The sequence below is a fragment of the Drosophila montana genome, unplaced genomic scaffold, assembly GCF_035044405.1.
Source record: "Drosophila montana isolate Dmon_TW-CO22-7 unplaced genomic scaffold, ASM3504440v1 contig_3848_1, whole genome shotgun sequence".
In the NCBI taxonomy this organism is placed as follows: Eukaryota; Metazoa; Arthropoda; class Insecta; order Diptera; family Drosophilidae; genus Drosophila; species Drosophila montana.
Genome location: NW_026998720.1, coordinates 4287261 through 4310634, shown reverse-complemented (window position 1 = coordinate 4310634; position 23374 = coordinate 4287261). Strand labels below are relative to the sequence as shown.

General features: G+C 44.0%; 9 protein-coding genes across 10 annotated transcripts; 5 read left to right on the top strand and 4 right to left on the bottom strand.

The window, feature by feature from the left end:
- Window positions 1–146: 146 nt before the first annotated feature.
- LOC135438351 (uncharacterized) lies at window positions 147–1201 on the top strand. Its single transcript, XM_064696645.1, has 3 exons — window positions 147–411; window positions 531–627; window positions 685–1201. Exons 1-3 carry the CDS (start codon window positions 292–294, stop codon window positions 1092–1094), a joined length of 627 nt encoding a protein of 208 aa, XP_064552715.1. The 5' UTR covers window positions 147–291; the 3' UTR covers window positions 1095–1201.
- mtTFB2 (mitochondrial transcription factor B2) lies at window positions 1122–3006 on the bottom strand. Its single transcript, XM_064696640.1, has 4 exons — window positions 2389–3006; window positions 2064–2203; window positions 1690–2006; window positions 1122–1635 (listed from the first exon to the last, which is right to left on the bottom strand). Exons 1-4 carry the CDS (start codon window positions 2906–2908, stop codon window positions 1197–1199), a joined length of 1416 nt encoding a protein of 471 aa, XP_064552710.1. The 5' UTR covers window positions 2909–3006; the 3' UTR covers window positions 1122–1196.
- Window positions 3007–3055: 49 nt separating this feature from the next.
- LOC135438352 (protein NDUFAF4 homolog) lies at window positions 3056–4012 on the top strand. The gene is made up of 4 exons (XM_064696646.1): window positions 3056–3298; window positions 3364–3455; window positions 3517–3751; window positions 3812–4012. Exons 1-4 carry the CDS (start codon window positions 3154–3156, stop codon window positions 3946–3948), a joined length of 609 nt encoding a protein of 202 aa, XP_064552716.1. The 5' UTR covers window positions 3056–3153; the 3' UTR covers window positions 3949–4012.
- LOC135438348 (superkiller complex protein 8) lies at window positions 3996–5427 on the bottom strand. Its single transcript, XM_064696641.1, has 5 exons — window positions 5275–5427; window positions 4929–5220; window positions 4638–4876; window positions 4387–4574; window positions 3996–4327 (listed from the first exon to the last, which is right to left on the bottom strand). Exons 1-5 carry the CDS (start codon window positions 5275–5277, stop codon window positions 4054–4056), a joined length of 996 nt encoding a protein of 331 aa, XP_064552711.1. The 5' UTR covers window positions 5278–5427; the 3' UTR covers window positions 3996–4053.
- Window positions 5428–5843: 416 nt separating this feature from the next.
- Window positions 5844–6699, top strand: Lipt2 (Lipoyl(octanoyl) transferase 2). Its single transcript, XM_064696644.1, has one exon. It carries the CDS (start codon window positions 5960–5962, stop codon window positions 6644–6646), a length of 687 nt encoding a protein of 228 aa, XP_064552714.1. The 5' UTR covers window positions 5844–5959; the 3' UTR covers window positions 6647–6699.
- On the bottom strand, window positions 6643–8347 carry LOC135438345 (tRNA (guanine(10)-N2)-methyltransferase homolog). 2 transcript variants are annotated; one of them, XM_064696638.1, is made up of 4 exons: window positions 8212–8347; window positions 7362–8154; window positions 7101–7299; window positions 6643–7040 (listed from the first exon to the last, which is right to left on the bottom strand). In XM_064696638.1, exons 1-4 carry the CDS (start codon window positions 8338–8340, stop codon window positions 6686–6688), a joined length of 1476 nt encoding a protein of 491 aa, XP_064552708.1. In that variant the 5' UTR covers window positions 8341–8347; the 3' UTR covers window positions 6643–6685. The 2 variants fall into 2 exon arrangements, with proteins under 2 accessions (XP_064552708.1, XP_064552709.1); XM_064696639.1 differs by having other exon boundaries at window positions 6902–7040; window positions 7097–7299.
- Window positions 8348–8532: 185 nt separating this feature from the next.
- eIF3a (eukaryotic translation initiation factor 3 subunit a) lies at window positions 8533–12605 on the top strand. The gene is made up of 4 exons (XM_064696635.1): window positions 8533–8674; window positions 8798–9882; window positions 9942–12204; window positions 12271–12605. The coding sequence occupies exons 1-4, from the start codon at window positions 8626–8628 to the stop codon at window positions 12318–12320; spliced, it is 3447 nt and encodes a 1148-aa protein (XP_064552705.1). The 5' UTR covers window positions 8533–8625; the 3' UTR covers window positions 12321–12605.
- Window positions 12606–13112: 507 nt separating this feature from the next.
- Window positions 13113–20649, top strand: srl (spargel). Its single transcript, XM_064696493.1, has 7 exons — window positions 13113–13429; window positions 16257–16379; window positions 16444–16552; window positions 16612–17415; window positions 17488–19394; window positions 19457–19602; window positions 19676–20649. Exons 2-7 carry the CDS (start codon window positions 16267–16269, stop codon window positions 19906–19908), a joined length of 3312 nt encoding a protein of 1103 aa, XP_064552563.1. The 5' UTR covers window positions 13113–13429; window positions 16257–16266; the 3' UTR covers window positions 19909–20649.
- Window positions 14274–16110, bottom strand: LOC135438250 (uncharacterized). Its single transcript, XM_064696494.1, has one exon. It carries the CDS (start codon window positions 15986–15988, stop codon window positions 14435–14437), a length of 1554 nt encoding a protein of 517 aa, XP_064552564.1. The 5' UTR covers window positions 15989–16110; the 3' UTR covers window positions 14274–14434.
- Window positions 20650–23374: the final 2725 nt, after the last annotated feature.

Below are 23374 nucleotides of genomic sequence, written 5' to 3'. Positions count from 1 at the left end.
GGCTGACAGCTCTAGCAGAGCATTAACATTTGTCACCATGTACACCGACCCTTTAACATGATCTTTAACATGCAAAGTACATACTAACACATGCTTGTAGCTCAGCTTAAAGCTGCTGCTCAGCGCTCCCCAGCCATAGCTCAGTTTTAAGTATTTCGCTGTGGGGACTGGACGTAAAATCGCCAGCAAACCCTTTGACCAAAACGAGATTCCAGCTGCGCGCGCCAAAGCAACCGTCTGAGAGGCGTTTTAATTTGCATATCGAGTCGAAACTAATCAAAACAAGCAAAAATGTTCCAATTGCATTTTTTGCTATTTTGTGCATTGTTTCTGATTGTCATTGGTGTGGGCTGTGCTCAAATAGCATATGTGGAGGATGCGGACATCGATAAGAGAAAAATGAATCTGGAGGTAAACGATCAACACGACCTTCTCAGCTGATAAGACGAGCAAAATCAACATTAAACACAAACAAAACCTTGTATTTACGCACAATTTCTCTCTCTCTTTCTTTCTCTTTCTCTCTCTAGGGCCGCAAGCCGCTTTACTCGCCCGCTCGCTGCGCCCGCTATCAACTCTTGTACCCTGGAGATCAGCTTAATGACTGGATATGCGATTGCGCACCAGGTGAGCAATGACATAATAACAATATTCAATTATAACGCATGTACATTACATTACCAGCGGCGCTTTATCATCCGGAAACCGATGCCTGCTATCCGGCGTACAGGCAAGGCCCATGCAATGAGACCGAAATGCTGGTGCTGTACAAGGAAAAGATCATACCCGAATGCGTTAGCAATCCCTGTCGTCAAGATGGTCATTTTCTGATACGCGATAAATGCTTTGAGTTTGGTAACGTCAATAACAGTAACAATCCCTGCCCCAACAAGGAATACACCTATGTGCTGGGCGTCAATCCAAAGACTCTGATGGTCGACTGTGTCCAGCTGTCCATGCAGCTAGAAACGCGCATTTCCGAACAGGAACCCAACCAACCAGTGGCTCCGCCCGATTACCACATTGAGCTGGCCGAGAAATGCGCACGCGGTAGTCGCCTATCCACTCAAGGGCGTTGCTCGGCTGCGCCCTGAAAGTGGGTCAAATCAATATACTCAACATGATTTTTAACTTTTTAGTTGATAGCAACAATAACAACTACTTATATATATGTTAATCGCGAGATGTTCACGAATTTAAACGGGTGATTTGATTTTCCTACGACTCTTTATCTGTTTCGGAGCAGGCTCGTCTGTCACCTCAAGGAGCTCATCTATGCTTTCACTGCTGATATCATCCTCTTCGAGCAGATTTACGCCATCCTCCAAGCTCTGCTCATCGTTGACTGTTTCCAGCTTAAGCAACGTGTTCTCCATGGAGGCCAGAAACGAACTCTCACTGTATTCCGGCCATTGCCGAAACTGCGTGAATAGAGTCAACATTTGACTTGGTGTCAGATCACCAAATTGTGTGTATATGTTAATGCCAGGATAATAATTGCGGCTACTCATGTTGGTGCTCTGCATCGTGTACTGCGGCAAGTGCTGAGTGGATTCATCGGCATAGATGGGTGAGACGTTTTCCAAAGCGTTCTGATTGATTATCAGCCGAGGCCCGCAGCCGGGTACCCATTTCCTGGAGGGAATTCAATTGTTAAGTGCATGGCATGTAGCTTTACAGCGAACTCACTCTAAATTGGGTATAATGCGGTTGCGTCGACTCACAAAATTTTGCTTGATAAAGTACCATAGAGCAGGCAGATCCTGAACTGGACATATTTCATGCAGGTTGCGACGCGGCACAAATTTAACTAAATACAAATACTCAGGATTAATGGACCTGACCTTAGCCAATTTGCTGCCTTTGCTTATATTATATTCGGCCTGTACCGGTAGAAAACTCTCGCGTGGCAACTTGGCTATAAAACGATGCTCGAAAAGTATTTGAAACAGCACCGAGGCGGAGCGATAGATCAGATAACCGATCTCATTCGAGCAGGTCAAATGCTATAAAAATAGTATAGATAAGGAATTGGAAAGGGTATAGCATGTAGCAATACGCACAATATAAATTGGGGGCGGCAGCGCCAGAATCATTTCACAGCGTCCCCAGTTGTAGAGGCTCGTCTGGAATATTATCGAGTTGATCAAGTGCTTAAAGAACGGATAGGAACCCACGGCGCCAAATACAAGCATGTTAACATCTGCAAAAAGAAGCCGTATAGAATAGTTAATCGAAGTGCCAGAAATTAAACACATATTCATACATAAAACTGATCAGCAATACTTGTTTCCATGTTAAGCCACAGATTGATTTCTTATAAGGTATACAATAATGGGATCGGAGATGCTGCCTTCTATGTTAAGGATTGCTCAGAAAATCACTTGCCTTCGTTAAATGCGCGCTGTGGTGCGTCGCTTAGCAAATCGACCAGGCGCGTGCCGCTGTCCATCTTATCCATGAATGCCAGCTTCCATAGTGAAACAAAATCGCCGTGCCGCACCTTGACACGATCCGGATACAACGCATGCAACTCCTGTAGACGGGGCATAAAGTGTTCCATCGATTCGATCAGAATGATCTTACGAAACTGTGTTTCCCGGTCGAGCAAATGCTTTGTAAAGTGACCCGGTCCGGGATTCAGTTCCAGCACAGTGTCACATTTGGTTTGCCTCAAATGTGGCTCCAAGCAATCATTGATCTGCTGAGCTATCTGGGCATTGGCCACATACATGTGGGGGGCACTCTTTTGCTTTTTGGTGAGCAGCTTTTCTGGAAATTCGCCGCTATAGCGTGTCACCCGCTCCGCCTGCTCGGCACGCTTAGCCTTCGTGCTTTGATAGCAGTTGCTCAGCTTTTGAATGCTTCTCGTGCTGCACAGCTTTAAGCTGCAGCGCAGCGACATCATTTTAGTTAAGTTATTCAGAGTAAATAAATAATTCTTTTAGAATTTCTGCGCCGTACCATCGGTCTGTTTTTGTTTGTTTACAGCACTCACATCTTTTTGGTCTTCGCAGCACTGCATCGGTACTTTTCCAACACTTGTTTTGTTGGTTATGTTTACAAATACACCAGTTTTACAGCTGCTTGAGCTTTGGGCAGAGAAACCAATAAATTTAATTTAATTGTTAATTAAAATAAAACTATTTAAAAATGGGCAAGGCCATGTCTATGGTGGCACGCAAAGCTAATCGTTTTAATGTTGAGAATCGTGCACATCGCTTGCTGGAACGCGAAAAGCCGACACCGGCACCAAAATATGAGTCCAATTTGCGCGACATGGAAAGAACTTTGGAATGTAAGCACTCCTGCCAGCTAAAAGAATATGTTTTGTACGCATTTTGACTTGTTCTCTATCTGTAGTGGATCCAAAATTTGTGGACAAACTCAACACAAAGGACGCTGGCTTGGACACACGACTAAAAGATGTTTATGTAACATCGCAGGATCAATTTGTGGGTTAAACAAAATTCATGCTACGAGCTATTTAATATAACCATGTTAAAATGTAATTAGATTCAACGAGTTCTGGAACGTCAAGAAGCCGCTACCAAAGAAGAACGACCGCTGCCTTTGGAGCGCACCACACCCGATGATTTTGAGTATGGATATATGGAACCAACACGCACCTCACAAGGCCGTTGCACTCTGCGGCAGGCACTGCAGTTTATCAACGATCATCAGCTAGATCCCGAAGAGTGGACAGCTAAGAAAATAGCGAATGAATACAAAATAAAGGAGTCGCACGTCGGTAAGTTTAGCGAACTTTATCTGTATCTGAATGCTAAAGGCTAACTCACTTTTCCTGTAGAGAATATACTTTACTATTTCAAGACGTTTAGCGTCTATATACCTGATCAGAAATACAAGGACAAAATGTTGACGCAATCTAAACCAAAACTTATACAGGATAAGCCAAGTATAGTGGACGATGATAGTAAAACTTAGTTAGAATGCAAATTCGAAAAAATCGATTGTCTTAATAGTTAAAATACTTGTTATTAATTTAAAACTATGTTTTATTTTACAAACTGCGACTGCGCTTCTTATGGATCACACAATGGCATTGGATGGACAGTTATAAACGTTGAGAGACTTGTCTTCTGAAGCTGATATTACTTTGTCGTTGCTAGGGCTGTAGCGTACTCCCCAGACTTGATCTGTGTGCTCATTAAAGGTGTGCAGACATTTACGCTCCGCTGTATCCCAGACTTTTACACTGCGATCACTGGACGAGCTGGCAAAGTGCTTGCCGTCCTCCGAGAAGGAGACGCACAGCACCCAGGAGGCGTGGCCAGAAAGTGTACCAACCACATCGGAATGTGCACTGAAATTTGGATAGCTTTAAAGTATTCTGCTTGACTGAAAAGAAAGAAATTAACTTACACATCGTACAGCTTCATGTGTCCATCATCAGAGCCGGTTAGCAACATTTGGGAGTTTGGCGAAAAACAAAGGCTGCGCACAGGCATGGCGTGGCCTTCAAGCGTTTGCGCTACTTTGCCAGCAGCCACATCGAAGATGGTAATGATGCCATCAATTGCGCCATTTGCGATGTACTTGCCATCAGGACTCTAGAAATGTAACAAATACCCTTTATAGTAGTTTCCGCCAAGATAAACAACTTGTATACATACATATGCAATGCTGAGAGTGTATTTGCCATTCTGGGCATCCAGCACTTGTTCGGCTTTTCCAGTTTCCACGCTGTACATAGAGATCTTGCCATCGTTTAAGCCAGAAATGACATACTTGTTGCACGGCGAGAAACCCACCGTCCACAAATCAACTGGACCGAATGTTAACATATGTTTCTTATCGCCAGTCCTGGCATTCCAAAGGCACATGCTGGAGTCCAACGAGCTGCTGGCAATTGCTGTGAAAATATCTATTGTACATTATCCTTTGAATTATCGACTAGCGCTTACTTTGACCATCAGAGCTCACGGCAACGGACACGACACCAAGAGCATGTCCCTTTAGCTTGTGTCGCAGTTTCAGTGTATTATCTTCACGTACATCCCATACTTTCACCAGGTCGTCCAGACCCCCGGTCACAATGAAATCCGTTGGTTTTCTCTCTTTTTTGTCAAAATCAAAAGGATTTTCTTCCTCTACCACATCCTCCCCGTCGTCACTAGCCGGCTCCGGGTCGCGTCCCCAGGCGCATGCCCAGAGTGCATTGTCGTGTGCATTTTCCTCTTTGTGTAACAATGAAAACTACAAAACAATTTTTTACAATTTAGTTTTATATTTGCCTGGTATATCACTTACCATTCTTAATGGAAATGCTTACAACTATTATATTTTGGCAAAATTAGCTTACGACAGAGTTGCAAGAATAGTTCACCAAACGAGTCACTAAATTGAACTAAATCATTAGAGTCGATTTTTGGATCTGGAGCTGGCATCAATTTATCGCATCAATTTATTTTTTTAAGCCCATAACACAATAATTTTTATTGCAGAATTGTAAAATAAAATCAAATGGTAGCTGTCTATACTCATAAATTGTTTGATTTCAGCCTTAAAATATTTTTAACAATGGGGGATTATACCTGACAAAAGATATTAGGGTTCAAGAGAAAGACTTCTTTTAGGGCAACGGGGTTTGTCCCACTGTTGTACAAATATCTTAAGCACGGCCCAATAAATATTGATAGTTTTGATAGTTCGAAGGTTAGATAGGTGATAGCGTTTAATCATTGTCTCTGAATTAAAAAATGTAATAAATACTGAGAATCTATTTGCCCATATTAAAATTCGAAAACAAATGAACATAGAACATAGGCTGTGAATAATTTTGTTTTGTACAATTTTCCATCAAGATTTATTTGATTATGTACTTAAAAACATCATTAGATGATTCCGGTTCCGGAACCAACTTCGAAATATCGACGCAGAGACCTACGCTAGTTTGACGCACGTAATTTGACCCACATGTTGTAAACAAAACAAAATGCCTACAGCTCAGCCGATAGTAACTGTTGTACGCGCTGGACGCCAAAGTTACGCAGCTGGACTGCGGTTGCAAGAAGAGCTGGCAAAACAAAATGTCTCGCAGTATGCGGAATTTCGTAATTTTCTGCTGCTCCTGGAACATGATCCCGTCTACACCATAGGCATACGAACCAAAGGCTACACATCGCAGGACGAGGATCGACTGCGCAAGCTGGGCGCGGATTTCCACCGCACAGATCGAGGCGGTTTGATTACATTTCACGGTCCCGGCCAATTAGTTGCCTATCCAATTGTAAATCTGCGTCAATTCACGCCAAGCATACGCTGGTATGTGGGCACGCTGGAGCGCACTGTGATTGAAACCTGCCGTCAAATGGGCATAGCAAATGCGACCACCACGAAGGATACGGGCATTTGGGTGGGCGATCGTAAGATTTGTGCCATCGGCGTACACGGTTCGCGTTACGTCACAACACATGGCATTGGCCTTAACTGCTCGACTGATTTGAAATGGTTCGATCACATTGTGCCCTGCGGAATTGAGGGCAAAGGTGTAACTTCTCTCAGCGAGCAGCTGGGACGGCACATCAGCATGTCCGAGGCGACTGAAGCGTTGCTGGACAGCTTTGCGAAGACTTTTAAATGTTGTGTGCAAGAACAAACACAGGCACGAGTCACAAATTAACAATATATACCTATGTTTTTGTGTATTTTAGTAAAGTATTTAGTTGAACCGAGCTTTGTTTAACTCGCATTTCTTAGCACGCCCATCGCTGTGAATTTTACCACGCATTTCCATTTCTTGGCGACCCTGCTCTCGCAGTGCCGCTTTTCGCATGCGGCGTTCCTGACGTGACTCCAGTGCGCCGTTTGCATTAAAATAGCGGTCTCTAAATTCCTGCGTAGACGGAGTAGCGAGTTGTGTTACACTGTCACTGGAGCTAGCTTCTTCAATGTATTCCATATGTTTCTCATAAGTAAGCAAACGACGCGCTGTGTTGCCTGCCAGTTGTTGCTCCGAGTTGGCTACTAGGCGCAGATGTGTATGTTGAGGTAGCATTGTTTCGCTGTAGTCCTCACTGCAAGCAGGTTTAATTAAAAACTTTAATTCGCTTGGATTTGGAGACTAACGTACGCACCGGTGAAAGGGCAGCCAGCAAACAAGTCGTCCGCCAAGTTTTAAGTGTGTTGCGCCAAACTGCAGCAGATCTGCATATAAATGCTGAAGGGAATAATGTGAGGTTGAGGGATAATGCGCCATGGTTGCCGTTCTTGTATTCTCCTTGGGGTTAAGCTTATTCTCCACTTTTTCAGTTGCCTCGCGTATTCCATATGGAGCTAACAATAAATAAATAAACTTAAGTTCTACTAAATAGCTAGTCAACAATCGGTGTACCTACGATCGGTGATGATGCTATCAAAGGTAATGCGTCTATGCCAGAGTGGATTCGAAAAGTCTGCGACCAACACATCCATGTAGCGATCCGCACAGCCATACTGCTGGAGGTTGGCGCGTATGCTCTCATCTTTGTCGCGCACTTTTTGAGATATGCGACTGGGCCTGCAGCGTGCATGCACCATCATAAAGTCAATATCAGCGCCTAGGACATAGCCTCCAAATTTCGCGGCACTCACCAACAGCGAGCCGGTGCCCACAAACGGATCAAAAACCAGGTCCCCATCACGCACCATTGCCTGGTTGGCCATAAGAAGACTGAGTTGTGCATCCATGCTGGTATTGCCAATGAATTTGCGTTGCTTTAGCGAAAGCTGCTTAATTAAATGTCGCTGGCCCTGGGCCATCATGCGTCCAAAGAGAATATCTTCGGGTGTAACAGGCACAGCAGTAGGATCCAAGCCCCAAAACTCCAGATACCACCACTCGACTTGTGGATTCTTAAGATCGACTGTTCCTTCGATTGGAAGATAGTCCATGGTCTCGATCTTTTCAACCTTTTCCTGTTGGCTAAAGTGCTTGTTGTATGTTTCTACAGTAATCTTAAAACTTTCCGCTTTGAAACACTCTTTAAGCGGTTCTTGATGCAAGTCCACGTGAGCTCGTAAACGTCTATGGAATTCAGGTAACGTGTGCGCGTGCGAGAATAGCTCGATGATAGACCGCAGTGCAATCGATCGGGAGGCGTACTGCAGTGCTGTTTCATCATTGGGAAACTCCACTAGCCAAAAAGGTTTCTATCAAATATTTATTTTATTAAATGATTTTCAAATCGAGAAGGCGTTGTTAGTTACCAAACGATGTTCCGACAAATTTCGAAATTGTAGGCCAAACAATTTAACAAGCGATTCGAACTCTGCGACGCGAAAGTCAACGTGCTCCTGGGCAAACCAAAGTATATATTTTTTCCATAACTTTGTCATTTTTTCTAAATTGTAAATATTATTATGAGCATTAGCATGTGCATTTGTTGTTTTTTCTTTATTTAGCTGTCAAAATATCGATATATTCGTATGAGCTATCGATTGCACGGATAACGTGCAACTCTGTCAAACATCAACTCGGTCATTTTGCATAAATTTCGGAGGCACACGTAGGCGAGCTGAAGATTTTTATAAATTTTCTGCTACATCAAGCCTCATAGCTGCCCAATCATAGTGAAAAATACAAGTTAAAGTGTCAGTGCATTAAATTGTAATCAAGTTAAAATGGCACGTTACACTCAACGTCCTGAAAATGCTCTGAAACGAGCCAATGGTAAGTGCATGAAAATTTTCCATGCGGCAGCGAATTAGCTGACCAAAGCGAAATGTCAAAAGTGACACACGCTCTATTGTGAATGCCAATTTGAAACCGTTTCTTTCTCTTTCTATTGTGAAGAATTTATTGAGGTGGGAAAACCTTTGCGTGCCCTGGACACGTTGCAGGAGGTTTTCCGCAACAAGAGGTGGAACTATGCCTACTCGGAGACGGTCATTGAGCCGCTCATGTTCAAGTACCTGTACTTGTGCGTGGAGCTCAAGAAGTCGCATATCGCGAAGGAGGGTCTCTTCCAATACCGTAACATGTTCCAGCTGGTCAATGTGAACTCACTGGAAAATGTGATACGCGGCTACTTGAAGATGGCCGAAGAGCACACTGAGGCGGCTCAAGCGCAATCATCGGCCGCCGTCGCGGTGCTGGAATTGGATGATCTGGATAACATTGCGACACCGGAGAGCATCTTGATGAGCGCCGTTTGCGGCGAAGATGCCCAGGATCGTTCGGATCGCACCATTTTGTTGCCATGGGTCAAATTCTTGTGGGAATCTTACTGCCAATGCTTGGAGCTGCTGCGCGTGAACACGCATTGCGAAGCACTCTATCATGATATTGCGCGCATGGCCTTCCAGTTCTGCCTGAAGTACAATCGCAAGAGCGAATTCCGGCGCTTGTGCGACAAGCTGCGCAAGCATCTTGAGGACATTTGTAAGAGCAGCAATCAAACAACGGGCGTTTCTATTAATAAGGTCGAAACGCAGCAGCTGTGCCTGGACACCAGGCTCTACCTGCTGGACTCGGCCATTCAGATGGAACTGTGGCAGGAAGCCTACAAGGCAATTGAGGACATTCACGGCCTGATGGCCATGTCCAAGAAGACGCCGGTGCCCAAAACCATGGCCAATTACTATCAGAAGCTAGCTATGGTATTTAGCAAGGCTGGTAATCAGCTATTCCATGCAGCCGCTTTGCTCAAACTATTTCAGTTGACGCGTGAGCTCAAGAAGAACTTGACCAAGGATGATCTGCAGCGTATGGCAGCTCATGTTTTGCTGGCTACGCTATCGATACCATTGCCGTCAGCGCATCCGGAATTTGATCGCTTTATCGAGGCGGATAAGAGCCCACTTGAAAAGGCACAGAAACTGGCTGTGTTGCTGGGTCTACCCCAACCACCCACACGTGTCTCCCTTATTCGTGAAGTTGTAAGTAAATAGACTTGCATATTGTTGTTTAGTATTGGTTTTACCATTTGTTCCTTTAGGTGCGTTTGAATGTGCCGAATTTAGTGTCGGACGAGTTCCGAAACTTGTACAACTGGCTCGAGGTGGACTTTAATCCACTCAACCTATGCAAACGCATTCAGTCTATTGTGGACACCATTGAGAGCAGCGAAACAGAGAATACACTCCTTACGCCATACATTCAGTCGCTAAAGGATGTGACTATTATGCGTCTGATTCGCCAAATCTCACAAGTTTATGAGAGCATCGAGTTCAAACGACTACTTGAGCTGGCGCCTTTCTGCAACATCTTCGAGATGGAGAAATTGTTGGTGGAGTCTGTCCGTCACAACGACATGCAGATACGCATCGATCACCAGCGCAACAGCATTTATTTTGGCACCGATCTAACTGAGAGTCAGCGCGAATATCGTCCTGATGGACCGACGTTGCAGTCGATGCCATCAGAGCAGATCCGCTCGCAATTAGTCAACATGTCAACTGTATTGACCCGAGCCGTGTCCATTGTCTATCCAAATCGGGAGCGTGATCAGAGAGCCAAGCTGCGCACCCAAATGGTACAGCACTATCATGAGATTAAGGATCGAGAGCATCAGCGCATTCTGCAGCGTCAAAAGATCATCGAAGATCGTAAAGAGTTTATTGAGAAGCAGAACAACGCGCGTGAAGAGGAAGAGGCGCGTCGCCACGAGGAGGAGTCGCGCAAAGCGAAGCTGGCCGAACAGAAACGACTGGAACAGGAGCAAGAAGAGCGCGAACGCAAGCGTCACGAGAACGAAATCCAGGCCATCAAGGAGAAGAGCCTTAAGGAAAAGGTGCAGCAAATATCACAGACTGCACACGGCAAGAAAATGCTATCCAAGCTGGACGAGGAAGGCATCAAAAAGCTCGATGCTGAGCAGATCGCGATGCGTGAGAGCGAGGAGCTGCAGCGAGAACGTAGGGAGCTGCAGTCCAAGCTTAAGTCGCAAGAGAAGAAAATTGATTACTTTGAGCGTGCCAAGCGCATCGAGGAGATACCGCTCTTTGAGAAATATCTGGCCGAGAAGAATGTCAAGGACAAAGAATTTTGGGAGGCTACAGAACAAACTCGCATTGAGAACGCAATTGCCGAACGCAAGGATGCTGTCAGTCAGCAGGATCGCCTTAAGCGCATGTACCCCGATCGCGATGAGTACCTCGATGCACTCAAAAAGGAGCGTGCTTCCCTTTACGTGGAGAAGCTTAAGAAGTTTGAAATTGCTCTCGCCGAGGAACGCAAGAAGCGTCTGGCTGATCGTGTGGTGCGTCGTCGGGAGGAACGCCGCCAGGCATATCTGCGTGCTAAGGAGGAGGAACGCTTCCGCAAGGAGGAAGAGATACGACATGCTCGCGAAGCTGAGGAGCGCGCCGCAGCCGAAGCACGTCGTTTGGAACGTGAGGCCGAAGATGAGAAACGTCGCCAGCAATACGAAAAACAGCGTGCCAAGGAGGAGGAAGCCGAACGCAAGATCCTGGAAGACCGCGAACGTCTCGCCCGCGAAGTCGCCGTCGAGCGTGAGCGCAGCGAAAAGGAGCGTGATGGGTGGCGTCCACGTGCCGACCGGGCTGAGCGCCCCAGTGCTGCACCAGCCGGAGGTGCCAGCGAGTGGCGTCGTAATGCTCCTCCAACTGATCGCAATGAACGCACTGATCGCGGCGATCGTAATGATCGTAACGACCGTAACGACCGTAATGACCGTAACGACCGTAATGATCGTAATGATCGAAATGATCGAAATGATCGCAACGATCGCCCCGAGCGCGCAGAGCGCAAGGATAACGATGGTGGTGCTGATTCGTCTTGGCGTGTGCGCCGCGAACCAGAATCGCAACGTGGACCGGGTGCTGGGATGGAACGTGCTGAGCGTGGTGGTGGCGGTGCTCCATCTGGCCGCGATGACAAGTGGCGTCGTGGTGGTGAGCGCTCCGACCGTCTTGGCGGTGACCGCGATCGTGATTCCTTCCGGCGAAACGACGGACCCCGCCGTGACGATGATCGCGGTGGCTTCCGTCGCGATGATCAGCCCCAACGTGAAACAGGCAGCAACTGGCGCGATTCGCCACGTCAGAACGATCGTGATAATCGCCGTCCGACTGGTGAGAGACGCGATGTGCGCGGTGCTGGACCTAAGGAAGGCGGTGGTGGCGTCAGCGGAGGTGGTGCTGCTGGTGGTGCTGGTGGAGGTGGTGGTAATTGGCGTACTGCTCCATCTCCACGTGAGGAGAAAGCCCCACCCAAGCGAGAACAGGCACAGGACAAGGGTGAGTTTTAAATAATCCAATATCATAAATACACAAAAATTAATATAATTTGTTTTTCCTTTGCAGAAAATAAAGCCGGCGACGATGGCGAATGGACTAGCGTTAAACGGCGTTAATTATTTATATAAATATCTTCCGCATTGTCGTTAAACACACAGCAGATTAACCTGTACCCACTTTTTTTAATATAATATATGTACACATAACGTATTCTCATTGAAACGAAATATGCGCTAATCGTCCCGATAAAATGTTAATGCTTTGGGCACATTTTTAAAAAGCTCTGCCCAAAAGCCTAGCAATTCCTCTTTCAAAATATTTATATTCGTATGCCAGTAGCCCGACCTTGTCTCTCTGTCTGCCGAATTAAAGTCCATACTAATAAATCTGAATAGCAACAACTTTCGAGTTTCAACGAAATTATAATTATTTTAGATAGGATAGATTTCAGGAATACATCTGGGTAACTCCCAAAAGTAATGAGTATAACTATGAAGCGGTGTGAACAATTTTTGGAGTTCATAAAAAATCGTATTGAGCTCAGAGAACGTTATCGTTGCTTGAGAAATGGAGCGTTAATATACGCCACGTTTTATTATATTAATATTTATTGAAACAGTGAAATATGCATTTACCAGTTTTGCTCTGTTGTGCACATGTTATTCATGCCCATGAATTGCTCGCAAATTAAAATTGGAGCATGTTTTAAATCACCTTTACATTAATGCCATTTTGAAACAGACTGCAACAAAAATAAAAAAAAAATCTGTTAACTTATAACGGCAGTTTTCCCCTTTTTTTACAGTCGCTGTTAATAGCAGTTCAGTTGATGTTATTGAACAGGTCGCTGTCTGAGAAACAGCTGTAAAGAAAAACAGAGACAACGGTCACATTCTTCAAATAAAATTATTCCCCGCGGTTCGCGTCCACGTGAACACATTTCAGCAATGTGATTCGTAAAGTTATTAGATAAAAATCCTATAAAAACTGTGTAGTGTTTGCTAATTAATTTAAACTTAAATAATAAACAAAAGCAGCAACAAAGTCTTCAATCTTAATCAATTTAAATAATTGAAATAGTGTGTGCGTTGGCGTTGCAGACGCGGCGCTCAACATGTGAGGTTAAAGCAGACAAACAGACAACGGCAACAAATAATTCAAGACAATTTAAAAACATTGATTTACCTATCAATTACAACATAGGGTAATACAGCATCCTTTAAAGGTAATATACTATTAGTGTTGAAAATCAAACATGGACAGGTGCTCCTGCCGCCAGCAAGTGCAAATGATATTAGAGCTTAAACAAAAAAAAATTCGCTTGGAACTGCTAGCGATGTAGAGGGCTCGCATTTCGTCGTCTGCCATCTCCTGCCACTTATTTATCATGAAAACAGCTTTCTAAACAAAACGCTTGAGTGTAGTGAGTGTCTGAAATGTGATAGTAAAGTTTAACGAATATCGAATAGATTGTTGTTGAGCATCAGCATACATATGCGTGCACCTACACAGTCGAATACAAATATTTTAAAAGCAAAAGCACATGGTGCGGCGGCGGCACTCACACACACGTGGTCGTGCCATTAGCGTTGTGTGTGTGCGTGCGTGCTGTATTTGCCTATGTATGTATGTGTGTGTGCGGTGTTTGTTGTTATTGTTTTCTCTGATGCTAGTCGGTTTGCTCAAAAATGATTTATGAATTCCCCTTAAATGTGATCACTAAACTTATAAATTGTGTCCATTTTTAAGATATAAAATACTTTAAAAACAAATATAAACATGGGGATGCGGCATTTGAATTGCGGCATCTCGAAGGGTAGAAACAACAGCATGTTGCTTGCTAAAAACGTGCCACGCTGCTTTTTGCCATTCCTTTTTGTGCTACTATTTGGTGCATTTTCAGCGTTGCCAACTTGTTGTCGTATGCGCGCCTAAATGAAAATGTTATCGATTTCGAAATTACATGCACGTGGATACAACGGATACGGACGTCTTTTGAGTGGACCCTTCTCAGTCACAATTCAATTATTTACTTATTATACCAGGCGCAGAGTGGCTACCCTTAAAAATTACCAAAATAGAAGTTTAATTTCAGTTTGTCATACATATGTAAAAATTTGGAAGTTTTCGTGTGTATTTTGGTTTGTGGTTGACATATTAAGCAACATATATCTGCACTGTAACCATTGGTAACATACAATTGCGTACATCGTCATAAATTTAATTAAATTTAAGTATATTTGTTTGGTTCCTTTGAGTGTCTTTGGCGACGGGTGGCTATCATATCGTGCTTAGTCCTCATGCGTTGCATCAGCTGCTCGTGATTTTTCTCCAGCTGCTCCAGCTGTTGTTCCAATTTATCAGTCACGCCCGGCTCCAGCACCAAATAATTCTGGACCTGCACGTTTCTAGCTGCCAAACTGTTGAGCTGCGAGGACAATTGCTCTTCGTTGCCGGTCAAGATAAAGTAACCAGTATTTCCTATAATTTTGGGTGGAGGTGCATCTACAGGTGCCACTGAGAGCTGCTGGATGGCAGTCGATATGTCAGCCACTTTGGCTGACTGTTTGGGTTTGTTCGGAGGCTTTGAAAATTTTGGTCCTTCGTTTGCCCTTACCTTCATTCCTGTGTTAGCTTGCATTTCTGCAAAGGTATCACATTTTTGTGTTGTCTTGGTTGTGGCAACCAATTGCGCGGATTTTGTTAGTTTGGTTGATGCAATTTGTCCTGTGGTCTTATTTGCAATGCTTGGCTTATTTTTTTGTTGCTTTGCCTCGTTTTTCTTTATTAGCTGTTCCGTTGCCTTAATTTTGGAGTTCTGCTTGTTGAGTTGTTTTATTTTCTTGAGCACATCCTTCTCCAGCAGCTTCTCCTTTTTCTCCAGCATTTGGATTATGCGCCGCCGAGTCGCTACCGAAGGTGGCTGCGTGGTTTTGCTGTCATCTTCAAATTTGGCCTCCACTGGCAGCCCTATTGGGTTATTATCATTAGTGGTATTATTATTATTGATAATATTATTTCGTCCAGGCGATAAGGAGCGCAGATGGTTGGGTGGGAGACGCCTGTTGGCATTCTTGCAGACTTTCTTCTCATTTGCGCGTTTCTTGCCCGCCAAGAGCTGATTTAATACCACTTTGCAGAACTCGCAGCTACAGGTTTTGTTTGCTTTATTATCGCTGCCCGGGGGCCCACTGAGAGCAGTCTTCACGGTCTCATCCAGTTGAGCGCTTGATAAATTCATTGGTTCGGCCACTTTAGCTGGTGGAGTTTTGTAATTCATCTTTTTGTTGAAAACTTTCGAGAGCTTCTGAATTTTGGTAAATGTTGCAACCGCACGTCGGGTTAAGGACTTGCTGAACGAGCCCTGCTCATTGGGCGGTGGTGGTGGCGGCATGGCGCCCTCTGCTCCGTTGGCAACCTGCTTCTGAATATTCTCATCGACGAGCAAATCGAATACTTTCTTATCCGACTGTGTGGTCTTGTCCTTAACGATAATTGTCACTGTCGTCTTGCCCTCTGGATTTAGTTCTGCTCCCTCTGCTGCTGGCTGCTGCGATTGGGTGGTCTTTGAGCTGGTTGGTTTTGCAGATGGCTGTTTGCCGGCGATTTTAGGCTCCGGCTTGACACCACTGCATGACGGTTTGATATCCAGCGTGTTTGTCGCCAGCGGAACAACATTTCCATTTCCATTCTGAGCCTCCGGCGAAATACGCGCATTTTTCTCGGATTGGCGCTTTGCCTCTGCCGCCTTGCGCTGACGTCGAGTAATTACCTTTTTGGGCATTACACTCTTTTTTAAAATAAATTTTAAAAAAAATTTGGATATATTGCTTGAAAAATCGACTGCGCTATAAATACTTGTTGTCTGCTGCGCTCTTGACGTTGGTCGAACAAACTCACAGATTTTCAGCTATTATATGCTAAGGGATATTAAATACCAGGCCTACTTGCTTTTTGAATTCTTGCTTTTTATTAACTAAAAAGTTGAATTATTACAGTGTAAGTTCTACTATTTTACAAAAAATTACAGTTTTTCTCACTTACAATTGCAGACCTACTTTTATGAACTCACCTATTATGGATTCACGTATGCTAAATGTGTTTCACGAGGATCATTACGAGGGGAACTTTGTCAAATATGATCCAGAGCCTAGTTTCTGGTCAGCCAATGATGAGTATGTGCTTGCTTTACAAATAAATACCACATTTACTCATGTTTATCTTATAATCCATAAACAGTTTGCAACTTACGGACACGCTGAATGGCATTCTGCCTATTGCGCCCACAGATGAAACGCTGCTCAGTCCAAATGAGGCCGAGGAGCAGCTGCAGCATAGAAAAAACTTGGTAATGTCTGGAATATTCATTTTATAGAATCACTCTAATTAACCTGTTTTCGACCGCAGCTCATCTATAGCGACTTTGTGGAGCAAGAGCTAAGCGACGATGCAAACGGGCTCAATGGTCAGGTCTATAGGGCCATCACAGACTGCGAGGCCGAGGCGGCTTTTGAGCAGCAGCGTCAGCTCAGCGCGTTGATTGATTCTGATGACGAGGACGCCGCCCGAGAGCCGGAGGACGACGATATACTGAGCCAGTGCAGCAATTCCACATTTCGCACACGCACCGACAGCTCTTCAATAGGGGATTATGAGTCACACTCCAGCGATTACGATGAGATTGATGAACGCCTGCTGCCTGTTGAAGCATTTCCCTTGCAGGAGGAGCGCAAACAACGCACACTTAGCACAAACACTCTCTGCTCTGAATCGGATGCTCTGGGACTGAATATTGATGTGAATAATTTTGATTTGGCTGAATTTATCACAAAAGATGATTTTGCCGATAATTTAAATGCACTGTCTACGAAGAATGCCCACCATGTAAAACCCATGGTAGACGCAGCAACTCCTATTAATTTACAAACAGCTTTAGTCGAACCCAAGAAACCACAAGTAATTGCAGCTGAGAGGCCAGTCGCAGTGCTCCCGAAGCCTGTGATTATATCATCCAAGAGTCGTGATTCCGATTATGACTCGGACTCAATTATCGATGTAGAGACCGTCGATGTGATCGATGTGGATGAGTCTTTGTGGGTGGCCAAACAAATTGAAGAGCCCGCCGCCACAGATGATTTGTGCTATGTGGACAATGTAAAGGCCGATCCATCCTGGTGTCCTAAGCAGGCCAAGCGTTCAGTTACCGCTGAGGTGAGTACAAAAAGGTGTACAATAAACATTTTGAAGCATGTTAATCATTCTTCAAATGATGTCTCCACATAGCACAAGGCAGCATCAGTTCACAATCAAAACGCAGCCAAGGCAGCGAGCGTTGTAGTTCCTCCTGCAGCAGTAGCGGCAGTGACAGCACCAATTTCACAAGCAGCCGCTGTCAAAGCGAAGCCAAAGGCCAGCCACAACATTTGCCTGGTGCCCAACAAAAAACAATGTGACTTTCTAAAGCGCAAAGTGGGCGCCAAGGCAGCAGGCGCAGTCACGACCAGCAAGTCCAAAGTTTCGACTAAGAAAACTCAAGAGGCTACCAAATCCCCAACTTGCAGACAGCAGCCATTGACGAGGCCCACGGAGTCGCAACCAATTAATACGGGTCTTGGTCTGGGCGGCAAGAATTTGGCGCTGCTAAAGCATGAACGTGATGCGGCGACTGCCTCGCTCAGCGCTGTGGCAGCAACGCCTGCGCCCAAACGCAAGCTCAATCTAGAGGAGTACAAACAGCGGCGCTGTGGTGCAGTTGTACCCACCAAACAGTCGTCAGCGTCGGCTTCCGCGCCTGCCAAGCAAACAAAAGTGGAGCCTTGCAAAGTGATGTCACCAACACTTGTTCAAAAGGCACAAAAGTCGCCGCATAAAGCAGCCATCAGCAGCATTGTGAACAGTCTGAAGTGTCCGCCGAGCCAGGTGGCAGTTGCCACAGATCCCATAACTGTGGCCAAGAACAAAGTTCTACGCATGCTGGAGATGAAACGAGCACAGCAGCTAAAGATTATCGATTCGCGGGTGACGGCCAAGGTGCCAAGGGTGACGAAATTGCCGCCTCTCAAGGATATTGTTAAGGACACATACTGCATGGAGACTGAACCGGAGGTGGAGCCAGCACAAACTGCACAGGTCGTGACCAACAGTAAGATGCAGGCGGACTATGAAGAGATTATTATTGTTTCGGTTAGCTGCAACACGGATATTACGATACCGCCGCATCAGGCAAGCGTTGCGCTCAGGGACAATAGGACAACAACACCCTCATCGCGCTCACTGTTAAAATCGTCTGTGCTGTTGTACAACATCTCCAATGGGAGCGAGGCGGGCAAGGACATGACCAACTCGCTGATAGCCAGTATACAGAGTGAAGTCGTCAAGCAAACGAATTGCGAAGCGCTGACTACACGGATAGCAAAAGCGACGACGACAGTAGATCAGAATGCACAGCATGGCGAGGATATGGTCATTATGCATCTGCCCAAGAATCGCACACGTAAGCCCATGGCCAGCATGGGCACACAAACTGAACTGCAACCCGAATTTCCATTGTTGACCTTGCCCACGACGAGACAATCGCGTGAGCGAACTCGTCGTGCCTATCGTAAACGTCGCACCGCTGATTCCGCTTCGAATGACTCGAGTTGCAGCTCATCCTCGTCTTCAACTTGTAGCAGCCTCGCTTCATATCGTTCACGTTCTAATTCAAATTCAATTGAACGTTTGCGTCACTCTGACGCGACGCCGGCCTGTGGCAGCAGTATTGGTGGTGGCGGCTACTCTTCGCGCAGCACACGACGCCATCGGAGCTCGGTCAGTTCCTCGTCCTACTCGGAGGCGGGCAAATACGAACGCCAGCAGCGACAACGCCGCACTAGCTACAACAAGCGGCGTTCCAAAAATCAGACACGGGACAATTGCTCTACCTCGGGATCAGAATACAGCGACCGTGAGCGAAGTCGCAGTCCGCATAGGCGCTCGCGTTCGCGCTCCACATCAGCTACGCGGTATGGCAACAATAACAACAACAGACGTGGCTATGTCGATCGTAATGTATCACAGCCAGCTGTTGAGGAGCGTCGCATTGTTTATGTGGGCCGCATTGAGCCGGATACCACCAAGGAGTTGTTACGTCGCAAATTTTTGCCCTATGGCAGCATCAAACAAATAACCATACACTACAAGGAGAATGGGTGAGTTATCAGAATAACGAAAAGTTAATATCTGATACTAATTCAACTCTAAAATCGAACAGCATGAAGTACGGCTTTGTGACCTTTGAACGTGCGCAGGACGCCTTCACGGCAATCGACACAAGTGCCAGAGATGCGCAAATAAACATGTATGACATTAGCTTTGGCGGACGACGCGCATTCTGTCGCGCCTCCTATGCAGATTTAGGTGAGTTGATATCTAGTTAATGTATTTGACTATTAAGTTACATTTAATTATAAATACATTACACAACTTACAGACAATGCGGGCATCAACAACTACCATTCGTATGTGTTTCCTAAGGCAGCGCCAGCTGCCCCACAGCAGGAGGATTCCTTTGAAGCCCTGCTGCTTAAAGTGAAGGCAAAGTTAAATGCAGGCAAGCCGTCAGTAGCAACAGTTCCAACCACCCCAGCTGCCACGGATGCAGCGACAGTTGCCACAGCAGATTGCAAGAGCAACAATAACGATTCGGTCATAGGTCAAATTTGACATCTTTATTGTAATTTGCAAATGGATTTACTTTTATATTTATGATTTGCTAGCCAACATTTTGAGTTTCAACCTAATATCCCTATATTATTATGTACATATATATGTATAGAGCATGAAGTTTCTAACTGTCCAACCGAAAGCCTGATTAACATTCATAAAAAGTTTCATTATTTATTGTAAACTAGTTGGCAATAGCATTGCAACCCACATAAAACTCGTGCCACTCCTGACAGTGGGCGGTGTTTTCAATTTACAGCGAATTGATAACAAATATGGAAATTATTAAATGGAATTGTGATAAAAAATACAGTCATTGATTGCATGTAAGTTAGCTGAAGCCACAGACAGCAATTAATATTGTAAAAAATAAAGAAGAAAATAATATAAAAATTTAATGGAAATTGAAGTTTATAGCCATAACGTAACAATCGAAGCAGCAACCACACAAACACAGACAGCAAATAGTTAAATACTTACAACATGCAACAGCTATATGAAATATACAAATAATATATGTACAATGTATTAACTGTATAGTGCTATATAGAGAGAGAGCAAGGCACGCGCATGCTGCATGCGACGGTCACAAATTAAACTGTTGATAACAAAACTTTGATATTAGTTTGTAAAAGGAATATTTTGTACGTACGTAATTTTAATTTACTGGATATGTTTTTTTTGTATAGCAATGAACCAATCAACAAACCACAAACAAAATAAAAGCTGCCTTGATTAATATTTCTGCCTGTCCATAAACATGAAAGTCAATACAACAACAGCAGCAACAACAAAATTAATATTTATAATTTAGCTTTCATTGCCTAATTTCGTATGAATTAGTAATTGTTAACTATTATAAATATTTGTATAAAATCTGGCTGGATCAGCCGTAATATACAGGCGCCGGAGCCTAAGGCCCAGCTAACTAATGTACTTTCTCTTAGTTAATTGCAACTGCCCATTCAGAGAACAATTAATTTGTTTGTTAGCATAAAGCAAAATTCTTAAAAAGATGCAAAACTAATTTCCTGATTAAGTTAACTCAACTATGTAATTAGGTGAAAACAAATTTTGTTTAAGTTCTTTTTGTACTACTCTTTTTGGATAATTTAATAAATGCGTTAGTTGCAGCATATTGAAATTAAAGTTGTTTAAACTACTCTTTAAAAATAAATTAAACTAGCTGCAGCGGGTCAACATTTGCTTGCAATACTGTTGTGCACTTAACGTTCTCCAGAGTCTTTTGCATAATATTAAAAAAAATAATAGCACGTTTAAAGTCTTTTTGTCGGGAAAAATGTCTGGCAATATGTTAAAATAACTGCAGCAGGTCAACGTTTGCTATATTTAACTCAAAAGAAGTCCCTACACACTTGCAAAATGTTGTGCACTAAATAATCTCCAGAGTCTTTTGCATAATATTAAAAAAACGATATGTTTGGCACGCCGATGATTTAATACCCTTGTTGACAGTTGCCTTGTGGAAAGAGTGATGCCTCGTAAAAGCTGAGGCTGATGAAAATATCTTGAACAACAGCATATTGATTGCCACACAAAAACTCATTTTTCTACCCATTCTTTCCAGTGAACTATATAATATAGTAAGATTTGGCTCATATTCAAGCAGCCTAGTTTAACTCATAAATGTCGGGATTGGTCTAGATATCTTGAAAAACATGGAAAGGACCTACTTTCGACCGATCTTTCCTATGGCAGCTATATGGTGTGGTTGTCCGATGTCGATAGGATATGAAAGTGCATTGTTGTTAAACTAAACTTGGTCAAGTCTTGATAAACAAAAACGTTTAGACAGACGAACGCTGATATATGAGGAGGGAGATTTCTCCTTCTATGCGTTACACATTTCATGACAAAATTTGATACCCTCTATAACATTTTATTAAATGCAAGGCTTAAGTGTTTGTACGGAAAAATGTCTGGTAGTAAGCTAAGAGCCACTATTGACAGGGCTTATTGTTTTCATGAAAATGACGTTTTAGTTGATAGTAATCTAAAGTTCTTTTATTTTTCTACCCCTGGAGAGGGGTCACGAAATGTGCCGTCAGTCTGGTATAGTTGCTGCTTAAATAATAACTCGTCACTTATTTTTTTAAAACCGTCTACATAGAACTTGGCCCTGTGGTCCGTCTTTTTGTTGCAGGTCAGTTGGCCAGAACGGACAGTTATTCCAAATGGTTGACACAGGAACAGTCCGTCGGAAATGGAGATAAAGCACATATCCAAGGGTATTAAATGTTTGGCTTTCTGTGCTTAAGCGTAGACTTTAAAAATAGTTTTAAACGGAATATGTGTGAGCCGTGCCAGCCGCGTTCTCTTTAACCAGTCAGTCGCCCTGGGCTATTTGACGAATTGTGTAACTGTTTGCAGTATGTTGCAACTAGACAGAGTGTATTTTTCGCATGATAAAACAAATCCTTCATTTACTTTTACAAGGACTTTGGTAAGCTTACCGTTTGGCTGCTGCCTTTCAACGAGTTCCCTCGTCAATATGTCAGCTTTAAACTAAATCTGGTGTTCCTCACGGCAGTCATTTTGGACCTTAACTCTTTACTCTTTTTATAAATGATTTCCCCTCGGTTATATCACATGCCCATGTACTTACTTATGCGGACGATGTGAAGCTTATTCTATCATACACTAATCCCCTACATCACTCTCGTCTACAAGATGATTTGAACTTCAATTGTACTACACCTCATCTTGTCAGTTATATAATCGACAATACTCCATTGGAAAGTATACTAACAGTTAAGGATTTAGGCGTTCTTTTTGATTCTAAACTTTGATTCAATCTTCATAGAGCTACCATCGTTAATGAGGCCAAAGGTGTACTCGGATTCATTAAGCGTTGGTATACAGAGTTTAACGATCCTTACATAACCAAACTCCTACACTACATCTTTCTTCTTCGCCCTATCCTTGAATAATCTTGCTCTTGCACCTGGTCTCCATAATATAACAATAGCCAGTATCGTGTTGAATCTGTTCAGAAGCAATTTCTGCCTTTTGCCTTACGAGGTTTAAATTTGGACCGCAATCTTCGGTTGCAATCCTACTTCTTACCGCTTTACAGCTTCTTTTTCTTGATCTTCCGTCCTTAACCAACCGTAGGACGATGTTGTCTTTCTACATAAGTTGATTGTCGGCGACATAGATTCTTCTTGTCTGTTAGGGCGTCTTCAATTTTCTGATCCTTCCAGATCTTTCAGGAACTATCGCCCCTTATTCCTATCCACAACAGTTTACGCTACGCACAATTCTTTTCACGTGTAATGCAAAAATTACAATACTTCGTATCACGTTTTTTCCACCGAACTTTCTCTCCCCCTTATAAAATCGTGGATTTTAGGATACCTACGGGAACTTACTGACCATTCCCAGCTATGAGCAGGGGCATAGCTTTGCCGGAAAGGCTATAAAATTTCCCTCTCCGGGTCGGTGA